This window comes from Thalia democratica, chromosome 6 (genome assembly GCF_965202585.1).
Source record: "Thalia democratica chromosome 6, ktThaDemo2.hap1.1, whole genome shotgun sequence".
Classification (NCBI taxonomy): Eukaryota; Metazoa; Chordata; class Thaliacea; order Salpida; family Salpidae; genus Thalia; species Thalia democratica.
In genome coordinates this window covers 63,607,652-63,619,505 of record NC_139170.1, presented here as the reverse complement: position 1 = coordinate 63,619,505, position 11,854 = coordinate 63,607,652, and the positions used below count along the sequence as shown (strand labels likewise).

The window sequence follows — 11,854 nt, the reverse complement described above, 5'->3', positions numbered from 1 at the left end:
CTAGTTTGTATAAAATAGCATTAAGTACAATCCAGTGATTTTTAAAAATAAGTTTATTAATTGAGGTAATTTTGAACAAAAAAAGATTTTTTTAATATATTACTTTATGAGTATAACACCATAGTTTTATAATAAATTTCTAAAAACAAAATTTAAAATTAGTTGCAATAGCAATTTAAGTTTCTTATATTAAGAAAAATCCTTATCTAAAATTTTAAAAAAATTTCACAATAGAAATACACTGTTTTATAATTTACTTTTGTATTCTATTGTTAATCCTTTATGTTATGTTATGTTATGTCATGTTAAGAAAAAATTAGGAAAAATTTTATGAAATTAATATGAGCTAGAGGGTAGAACTGTTGTAGAAAATATTCATTGGGGCTCATTCAAATCTGAATATCATAGGGGTTAATGACAGACAAATAGCATTTTTCTGGCATTAACCAAAAATTTGTATTTTGTTAAAGCAAATCTACAATTTTATTACAAGTGTGTAGTAGTGGTTTATTGAGTTTTATTTAAATAGATGCTTGATGTAGGGAATGTTTTGCTAAAAAAAACTAATTTATTTGCGGTTATTGGTACTTATACTTTTATCTATGCATTTTTAGTGCTTAGGTGCACAATTTTATTTGCGAAAGAGCATTATATTTCTACTTTTAAGTTCTAGATATATGTTGCAACTAACATAAGTTGCATAGAGACGCAAAATTTCGATCATTCAATCATTCAATAACAAGATTAAAACACTTACAAGTATGAGAACTTTTATTTGTAAAAATACTAAATGAAACATCACAAAGAGCTATTCGAAGTTTTACTACTGCATTAACTTTGTTCTATCACAAAAAACTTACAGTAAGGATAAAATTAGTATTTATATATTGCCTTAAGATGCTTCTCTGTTTTTTTACGAATCAGTTGTGATTATTCTTCAACTATTTCCTTATGACAATTAAGTATATGCCAAATTCGAGTAGAACCTATAGTAAACTATTTTCTACGTTGTGCACAAAAGGTTTTGCTCATAAGTTAAATCGTATATGATAAACTATCTCGCTTAAAGATTAAACTTCTTATTGCTAAAATATCGTGTTCAATAGCTTTTACTTTATTTAACTTAACTTATATATCCTTACTTTACTTTTAATACAAATCTTTTTATGACAAGTTTCGTGCGACTTAACATTGGAATTCTTTATTATGTATGAGTTATGTTCGAACTTAGACGTGTTCCTAACATTACATTTTAAAGTAAAGTTTTTCTCACAGAAATTAATTTTTTTTTAACTATGAGAAACTACATAAAATTACACGTGATCATACTGTAAAATTCGTTAAGGGAGTATTTAACTATGTTTTTAATATGATAATATTTATCATTTTGAATACGTAGTTTATGAAAACTTTATTCATATTACATTATTAAATAAATTAAAATTATCCAAAGTTTTTCTGTGATAGTTTATACGTACTACACTACTTTTCGTCAGAGCTTAAGTGTAAAAAAAAAAAAATTATGAAAAGTTTTTAAACAAAAACACAAAAAGTTAAAAATAAAGAAGTAATCTAACTTTTATACGTAGTTCTAATATTTTTTTCTATCCACATTTATTTTTCTCTTTTTTTTAATATTTAATTTGGTTTTTTTGTCATAATTTTCACAATCACTATTACCCCTAACCCTAACATTTTTTAGGTAACTTATTTTTTCTTGTTTTATTTTTTGTTTAATACAAAAGTTTGTATTTATAATTCCGAAGTGCTTTTATGAATATATTTGGTCTAAAGATGTGTAAAATTTAAATTACAACTCTTAAAAGTAAAAAAATACATAAAATTTGGTAAACAAGGTCATAACTTTTATATAACCAGATTAAATGCCACAAAACCACTGAAAAATATTCTAAAAAGAATGATAAAACACTGATAAATAAGTTTTTTTCTTTTTGATACGAAGTGATAAGATATAATTTTATAACTTTGCGAAAAATAATTTCAACACAGGTTTTACAACTACGTTTTTTTGTTTCATACTGTAGTTCGCGAAGATTTTTTCAGATGACAAACTGTTTAAAAATCAATGACAAAAAAACTTTTTGAGTTGTTAATTAACAGTGTTGATAAAAGTAAACGTTTTTTAGTAGATCACATTTAGTTTATAAACGTTAAAAAACTAAGAATGTTACATTAAAACCTAACTTACAAACATAAATACGATTAGTTTGTTCATTTGAAGTACTAATAGTGAATAATTTAAGCATTTAGTAATCGGAAAAACAGTTACATCAAAAGTATAATATAACATTAGTGTTTAAAAAAAAGGTCTAATAATCGATTTGATTTGATTAAAACTTCATATTTAATTTAAACTTGTCTCACGGTATACGAAATCAAAGCTAAGGCTCTGTGAAGTTATTGATTTTTTTTTGTTCTTACTTAATAAGAACATTATTTAAACTACTTAAACCATTTTTACCTTATTTACGTCGAAAGAAACTAACTTTCATGATGTTTAGCTTTGGTTCAATATCTATCTTTAAAATGAATGTTATATTTAAGATACCAAGAATTACGATAAATATCTACCGAGAAATAAAATACTTATAATAATAATACCTTAAGAAAAAGTTAATTCGTCTGTAAAAGTATTAAGTTTGTAAGCTTCATAAATACAAATAAGTAAAAAATCTCAGTTACAAGCTTAAACTATAGTTCTAACATTGTTATCAGATAAAAAGTATAATAGAAAATATACTGTTTAATGCATAATTAAATTTTTTGTTTAGTATTACAAGTTTTCAAACTAAATTATTAAATTGTAATTTTAACCTTTAACCAAGTTCAGTTACTCTGTAAATAGGTACAATAAATAATATTCAAACTTTTTATGTGGCTCTTTAGTCACTGTGACTAATAAATCAATTGTTTTATCACAGTTTATTGCAATAAATTTAAAATAGAATCTAAACAAAAAAAATTTGAAACTCACAAAGTAGTTAATAAGAGTAGTGAAAATTAATGCAAAGCTTTAATTAAAACAATATATATTTCTACTAAAGAAAACAAAATGGTTACTTTAATTCAATAGAGACACATTATAATTAAACTATTTGTTTTTAGAATGATTTTTTTTTAACAGCTTCTAAATTAATGAAGTCAAACACTTTTGCTATGATATATAAATTTAGCCTAGATAAATGAAATTTTTAGCACAATCTATAGTATTTAGTAAATGTTTGACAATTAAGGATCTTTTAACAGTATTTGTGGCTACTGCCTTTTTTGATATATATTATCGTCGATACTTACATAATTATAAATAATTAGTAGATACTAAAACATTTTAAAACGCAGAGTTAAGTGAAACCTTTAATTAAAAAAATTTGTGGAAAATTCGTGTGTAATTTCAAAAAACTAAAACAATTGATTTGATTTAAAATAAAGTTTATTTTTCTAAATTTTAAAATTAATTAAATAAAAGGTATGAATTTAATCCTATAAGGTTACCTATTAAATAACTAGTTAAAATATTCCTTGAATTAAAATCGTAACCTTAGTTTTGAAAACATTAAAAATTTAGTTCAGTAGTTTAACGAAAATGAATTCACTTCCTAATGCAATTTTGTTTTATTAAAATTTGTACGAACTAAAATAATAAAACAAACAAGTAAATACTAAATTGTAGTTTAAAGTATTATATATGTTTTAATTTTTGCCATTTGAGCTAACGTATCTTTTAAGAGTTTGGTAACCTTCATACTTTTTATAGGTTATAAAACTAGTACAAGGAACATATAAATTAATAAAATAAGTAAATCACTGTATATGTAATCAAAACTTTTCTATATCATTTAAAATATATTCAATTTTTCAATCTTATTCATACTTATAAAAAAAACTGCTATTTTAAGGATAATTTGAATTGTATTCAGAAATTGTTTTAAGGTAGTCATAGACAATGCTTCTTTGTATTTTACATTTCAGTTCTGATTGATTTTCTTTACTAAGTTCCTTATGGCAAGTACGTATATGATGATTTCGACCAGAAGCTTGAGTATACAATTTTCCACATTCTGCACATCCATAAGGTTTTTCTCCCAAATGAATTCTAAAATGATTGACTAAACTACTTTTATGTGAAAACTTCTTCTTGCAAATATCGCATTCGTGAGCTTTTAATTTGGTATGAGTCAACATGTGATTATTCAAATCACCTTTTCGAGAAAATTTTTTGTCACAAACTTCACACTGATGTTCCTTTATACCGAAATGAACTACCATGTGTGTTTTTACATGAAATTTTCGACTAAAGCTTTTTTCACAAACTTCACATTTAAAGATTTTTTCTTTAGTGTGAGTAACCATATGCCGATTTAAATCACGTTTTTGAGCAAATGATTTTAAACAAACAAAGCATTGAAAGTCTTTTTTACCATTATGTATCAACTTGTGAACTGTTAAATTACTTATTTGATTAAAACTTTTATCACAAACATCACACTTGTATGGCTTTTCTCCTGAATGAATTCTTTTATGCCTCGTAAGACTTGATTTAGTTGAAAAACTTTTCGCACAAGTTTCACATGTTTTTGGTTTATTAACTGAATTATTAATTGCACGCTTATTATTAACCATCCTGCTGTAAAACTGAAAAAAAAAGTAAAAATATATGTACATTTAGGTTTGAGTGTATATGTTTTAGTTAGTTTTTTTTTTATTTTACTACTAACGTTACTAAGCATACAACTTGCATAACTTTTCATGTAATAAAATATTAAGTTTTAATGATAAAAATGTAAAAATAATATATAAAAAAAAAACAAAACAACAAAACTTTTTTTTTTTTCACACATATCAAGCACTTGTAGCCTTTCAACAATTCATTTATATTTTTTTAACGTAAGCCATGACTAATTATACTATTATCAATTAACAAAAACCGAATAGTTTTTGAAATTATGAGTTTTTATTTAATTTAAAAAGATCATGGTTGAATATGTGTATTTTTAAGTTTACGGAACTGTTTTTTGCGTAAAATAGTATAAAACTTTAAAGTATGTTATATAACTTTTTTGTACTACATATACTAAACAGAAGTTTGGGACATGATTTATTCTAAAAAATTTTTATTAAATAAATCAGATTTTAGCTAACCATTATCAATTACTTTTGTTAGCAATTAATTTTGAATTAAATTTTTAAAAAATAAGCAGAGGTTTCATCAAAAAATAATAGCAAAATTAATTAGAGATAGATTAACAGTTTATAGTTATACAATTACAAATAAAATAGTTATTAATTTAACTAAAATAAGCAAACTTATATAAACAATAACAAAACAAACACTAAGGTAACACCTTTTAAAGATTAGTCTATAACGTATTGTTGCTTTCATAAATTAGGTTTAAACGTTTTATACGTAAAGATTCTAAAACACTTGGATGATAATTATTACGCGCTTACTTATAACATAGAAGTCAATATCACTATAGTTCTTTGCATAATCAGAACTGTTTGATAAGTGTTAGGCAATCGGTGATGAATTCTAATGTAAGTAGATATTTAAAAAACCATCTAACAGGTCATCGACGATTGCCGAACTCTTATTATACAATGTTTAAAGTATATTAATTTTCCTACTTGAGTTACTATATAAATTGAAATCTTTTTTATTTGCTTTTGTTTGAGGTATAAGTACATTTACAAAAGTGATTAAATTTTTTTATATTTTATTTAATACAAATCAGATATAACTTTTAACCTTTTTATATTAACAAAGTTTATACTTAAATTATTTCTTAGTACGTTTAGTTAGTATAAAATTATTAAAAAAAAACAACATTAAACTTCTTATAAGTCCATTTTTGTACGAGTAATAAACAACTTGGACTTGAGATTTTTTACAGGTTTAAGGATAAACTTCAAATAAATAACAAACAATTCGTCAGAATACAGTTGATTAGAATAAGATCAATCAAGTTTTACATTTATATTAAATTATAGAGTTACTCATAACTTAAACTAATGTAAAAAATAATTTCGGCTCAACAGTGTTGCCATTAAATATTTTTCACAGAAGTTTAATTAAGTTTATTAATATTGACTTTTGAAAATAAGTGTTAAGAATATTATTAACAATTAGGAAATTATACATTATAATTGCTCTGATATTATTTAGAAAAATGTTAATATTTTGTGCAATGAATTAAAAGTTGTCATTTGTGAATTTTAATTAGTCAAACCAAAATTGTTTTAGTTTAAAAAATTAAAATTAACAGTTTTCAGAATAAAGATGAAGTATTCTATCAATAACATTAAATAAATATTTTTTAGAAATTTATTTAGAAAGTGAATGCTAATATTTTGTGGTTTTTTCTAAAACACTTGGATGTAAACTATTACGCGTTTTATTTATAACTAAAAAGTCAATACCACTATAGTTCTTCGCATTTTTATAACTGTTTGATAAGTGTTAAGCAATCGGTGATGGATTCTAATGTAAGTAGATATTTGAAAAAACCATCTAACAAGTCATCGACGATTTGCCGAACTAATATATACAAAAATGGGGAAAAAAGAAAATTGTTTTTATTTTGTTTTATATATTATTGATATATTTTATCAATAAAACTAAATATTTTACTACATAAAAAGTTTTGCAAGTCGTATGCTTAGTAATGATAATAAATAGAAATAAAAACTAACTAAAATATATTTTACATTTTACCAGTTTTACAGCAGTATGGTTAATGACAAGCGTGAAAATAATGATTCAGTTTATAAACCAACAACATGTGAAACTTGTAGGAAGAATTTTACAACTAAATCAAGTCTTAAGATACATCAAAGAGTTCATACAGGTTAAAGACCATACAATTGTGATGTTTTTGATAAAAATTTTAAGCGAAAAGCTCATTTAACAACTCACATGTTGGTACATAATAGTAAGAAGGATTTTCAATGTTATGTTTGTTTGAAAAAATTCGCTCAAAAATTAGGTTTAAACCGGCACATGGTTACTCACACTAAAGAAAAGGATTTAAATGGGATATTTGTTTGACAAAAGTTTTACTGAAAAAGGTAGTATAAAGAGACATATGTTAGTTCACACTGGAATAAAAGAGCATCAATGTGTGGTTTGTGAGAAAAAGTTTTTACGGAAAGAAAACTTAAAACGACATATGTTGACTCATACGAAATTAACAGCCCATGAATGTGATATTTGCAAGAAGAAAATTTTGCTAAAATTTAATTTAGTAACACACTTTAGAATTCATTTAGGAGAAAAGCATTTTCGCATTTTTGATATTTTTAAAAATAAACACAAAAACATTGGCATGATCAACCCTTCTGTTAAACTTTAGCTTGTCTCATGGCAAACGACAGTCCGGACTTCTGTTGTGCAGACTTTCGCCGATGTTTTTTGTTGAAATACAAAAAATGTTTATAAACTAGACAAAGAATACTAAAAATTAACTTTCTTTAAATAATTGTGATAGTGGTGTTATTGATTTATCAAAGTTACTTACTTTACTCAGAACTATTGGTCTTTATTCTATGCAGATATAATTGTTTTTAACGCATTATATTTCAAAAAACCAAAGTAAATTGTTTTTAAGTCTTTTTATAATATTTAAATTAACTTTCTTCAAAACTTGATTTAAAAACCTTGAATACAAATAAGAAAAATACACTTAATTGAAAATCTACACCTAGCTCTGCATTGCTAAATTTATTTTCTTTATTATTATTTAGCAATGCAGAGCTGTTATTTCCTACAAAAATATTCATCTACACATATAATGAGTAACGAAATAAGTCAATTAAGAGTAGATAACAAAATACAATTTATTTGATGATTTAAAAATCCTCAAAAAAGTTAATTTTCCCTAACTGTAAAAATTTAGTCTGTCGAGACTTTAAACTTATTAAAAAAACTAGTTGTATTTTTTTTATTGCTTAACAAATTAATACATTTGATGTTTCTAGTTATTATATTATATTTCTAGGTAATATTGATTTAACTAGCTGTATTTATTTAATTAGTTTATAAATCAGTTTGCTTTGTATGTATAGTAATTTCTTTATTCAATTAATTTATATGTATAAAACTTCTATTTACACAACCATTTGTGATAAACGATTGTTATAAAGACTATGTAAGCTTGTATACATATATTTTTTAAAATTATGAGTGCTGGATTTACTTTTATAACTAATTTAAATAAAAATAAGGAAAAAATTTATAGAGCAAGTTTGTTTTCTTAAGTTTAACATATGAAATATGTTCTTTAAATAAATTATGTTTGTAATGTTATATGTGTTGTTGAAAAATTTAGTTGTTTTATAAATGCATTTACTCAAATATAGATTAAGTGTAAATTATGTTATTTAATTTAGTTGTTTAGATAAGTATAAAAAAACATATAAAACTAAACCGAAAGCTTAATTAAACAACAAAATCTTAATAAAGTTTTTATTTAAAACCCATAAACGTCACTTTAAATAAAAACTTAAAATAAAAAAAATTACCGTAATTGTTATATAATTTGTTTCATCAGTCGGAACATCTAGTCCAATGTTCCATCTAAGTATAATAAGTAAAAAATATTATTCAATACTTAATAAGCAAATTGTTAGTGACTACGTTGGAAAATAAATCTTCAAAGGTTTAATGTAAGAATCGATTAGCATGATCTAAAAATCTTGAAAAAGCTGGTTTGATGTTCGTTCGGAGAAACCAACAAAAAAATACTTCTCGGCAATTGGGCAACATTTGTTGGACAATCAGAAGTGTGCTAAAAACTATAAAATTGAGAACTTTTTAGATTTAGTGAGAGCAGAGAACTCTTTTCAACTACATATTCTGAAAGCCTTATGCATTCAATTTTTAAGGCCCAGTTTAAGTAAGCAGAAAAAGTTTGTATACTAGACTTTTGAAATCCTTATATTAAATAAATTTAAAGTAATTAGTTTCCTGTTAATTTTTTTTTCAAAGTGTAGTTTTATCGGTTGTTTATTTGAGTATGATTTTAATCTAACGAGTTTTATTACTACAGCAAAGTTCTTTAGCATAAGCTTTTAGTTAGTTTTAACATTCGATTATTGCGTCATTAAAACTTTAATCTACAGTATAATTTTATCTTAATTCAGTTATAGTAAGATATAATTTTTGATAAGCATTACTACAAAAGTACTTAAATAAGTTTAAGAAAACATGAAATATGTCTTGTTATATTTTCAATATTTAAGTTTAATTTATTTTGAATTAAAATTGGACGGCAAACATTCAATTTTATTCAAAACAAACTATATGACCTAGTTTTGTTAACAAAAAACAACTGAAAAATATTGTCCATTTAGAAGTGCAAATAGTTTTTAAATAATTAAGAATGAATTTTTTTAATAGTTTTCTCAAAACTTCACCATTCTTTTAAGCTAACTGCATGTTTTGAAAAATTATATGTATAACAACGTGATGTCCAGGAAAAATATTTTAGTAGCTGTATCAATAATTAAAACTTTATTTTAACTACTAATTAAAAATTTTATTTTAAATATGCACTTATAAACTGTTGTAAAACATTTTTAAGACACTTCGAAGAGCTTTATACTTGTAACAACTATTATATTATTTATTTTAGTTTTTTGTTTACATCTGCATCTTTTTTAGTTTATTTGAAGAATCAGAGGTGTTTTAATAATGGGAGGGTGTATATTGATTCCTGCGCCGCATACAACTTTAGTACTTCCAATAGTGAACAAAAAATCTTATAAAATCTAATATTGTGCAAAGTATGGAGTAATTATTAACTAGTTACTACAAATTGTCTACAAATTGTTAGAAATTTTGCGAACGTCGCAACAATTTGCTTTACTACCTGCATTCGTACATAAAAGATTTACACCTTATACTCAACGAAACCTACCGAATAATTTTAAATAATCCATTAATTAATTCGCTGTCATTTACTTAACTTTTCATAAATTTTGATTGAATTTGAGTTCTAACAAAATACTTATATTTTGAAAATCGTTTACTTCGTTGTAGTTTAACATTTAAACATTTGCTATTTGAATAGCTATTTTGATTTTTATATTACAAAGTATGTATTATATTTCACAATAACAAAAAAGTTGTAAACTCGAAACAAACTACATTTAATATTCTTTCATCTTTAATCATCTTTAGGGTGCTTACTTTTTCGGCCACTTTTGATTTTTTGGCTTACAGTTTTATTGTGCTCGGGAAATATCAAAAAACCACTCTAAACTTTAAAAAACTTACAACCCGGCAATTTAATTGAAATAAATCCAATAATGACCAAAAAAAGAACCTCAGTCGCCCAAAAACACAGAAAATGTCTGCCAGCATGTAATAAAACATGTGTGTTATTATTGCGTCATCAATCAACTTTTATTCATAATAATAAACGAGCGTGAACTTGGCTTGAATGGCTTTTTTGTAATTATTTTTAACAAACTTTAAAACCATTTAGATTTAATTTCTTTAAAGCTAACTTGGATTTTTTTTATTCTATATAACGTTCTTTTGCTTTACTTTCAAAATAAAATAAAATGTTCCAAATTAGCATTAAAGAAATTGAATCTAAATGGTTTTAAAGTTTGTTAAAAATAATTACAAAAAAATCATATATCATCAGGAATAAAGATACGAAAAATATACGAAAGTTATTAAGATTAAGTAAACTCTCAGTAAACTTATTACTTTAAATAAAAATAGTTGATTACACCAGCTAAACGAGTTTTGAAATTTTTTAACAAATTATTCTACTAATTTTTTGCTACTGTTTTTGAAAATATTCAATTTGACTCTTAACCAACTTTAACTGTATTTGTTTTTTCATTCAACGTCATTGTATACCAATAAAAGTAAAGTTAAAACACTTTATTGGTTGCTGAAAGAAATAAGTTTTAAAAAATTTGAATAAAGTTTATTTTTTTATGAATGTTATTATGTGCAAATAGTTTCAGATATTATAGCAATTAAATTAACTTTAAAATAACAAATTACTGTCAACTTATAAATTGTGGTAATCAAAACTATACATCTAAATAAATTTTTCTCTAATTTATACATTTAAATTTCATAACAGTGCTAAGAATATTTACAGTTGTATTCAGATATTGACTTAAGGTAGTCATGAACAATCGTTCTTTGTATTTTACATTGTAGCTCTGATTGCTGCTCTTTACTTAACTCACTATGGTGAGATCGTATATGATAACTTCGATTAGATGTTTGAGTAAACCATTTTCCACATTTTGCACAACCAAATGGTTTTTCTCCTAAGTGAATTCTAAAGTGTTCAACTAAACTTCCTTTCCGTGAAAACTTCTTTTTACAAACATCACATTCATGAGGTTTAACTTTAGTATGAGTCAACATATGTCGTTTTAGATTATGTTTACGAGATTAATTCTTTTCACAAACTTCACACTGATAATCTTTCTTACCCGTATGAAGTAACATGTGTGTCTTTACACTACCTTTTCGAGTAAATCTTTTGTCACAAACTTCACATTTAAAATCTTTTTCTTTAGTATGAGTAACCATGTGCCGCTCTAATACTTGTTTATATGCGAATTCTTTTAAACAAACAAAACATTGAAATTCTTTTATACCACTACGTACCAACATATGCTTTCTTAAATAACCTTTTTGAATAAAACTATTTTCACAAACATCACACTTGTATGGCTTTTCACCTGAATGGATTCTTTCATGCTGCGTCAGGTTTGATTTAATTGAAAAATTCTTCCCACAAGTTTCACAAGTGTTTGGTTTATTAACTGAATCATTATTTGCAAATATAGTATCAACCAT

General features: G+C 24.2%; 1 protein-coding gene across 1 annotated transcript; it reads right to left on the bottom strand.

The window, feature by feature from the left end:
* Positions 1-3,912: 3,912 nt before the first annotated feature.
* LOC145839301 (uncharacterized) lies at positions 3,913-11,854 on the bottom strand. Its single transcript, XM_082946898.1, has 3 exons — positions 11,686-11,854; positions 11,280-11,349; positions 3,913-4,570 (listed from the first exon to the last, which is right to left on the bottom strand). Exons 1-3 carry the CDS (start codon positions 11,852-11,854, stop codon positions 3,913-3,915), a joined length of 897 nt encoding a protein of 298 aa, XP_082803024.1.

Coding starts and splice junctions, on each gene's coding strand:
- LOC145839301 (XM_082946898.1), bottom strand. CDS start 11,854: ATGGTTGATACTATATTTGCAAATAATGATTCAGTTAATAAACCAAAC. Junction 11,350..11,685: donor AAATAGTTTTATTCAAAAAG/GTTATTTAAGAA, acceptor TTTCACGGAAAG/GAAGTTTAGTTGAACACTTT. Junction 4,571..11,279: donor TGTGCAAAATGTGGAAAATG/GTTTACTCAAAC, acceptor TTGTGCGAAAAG/TTTTTCAACTAAATCAAGTC.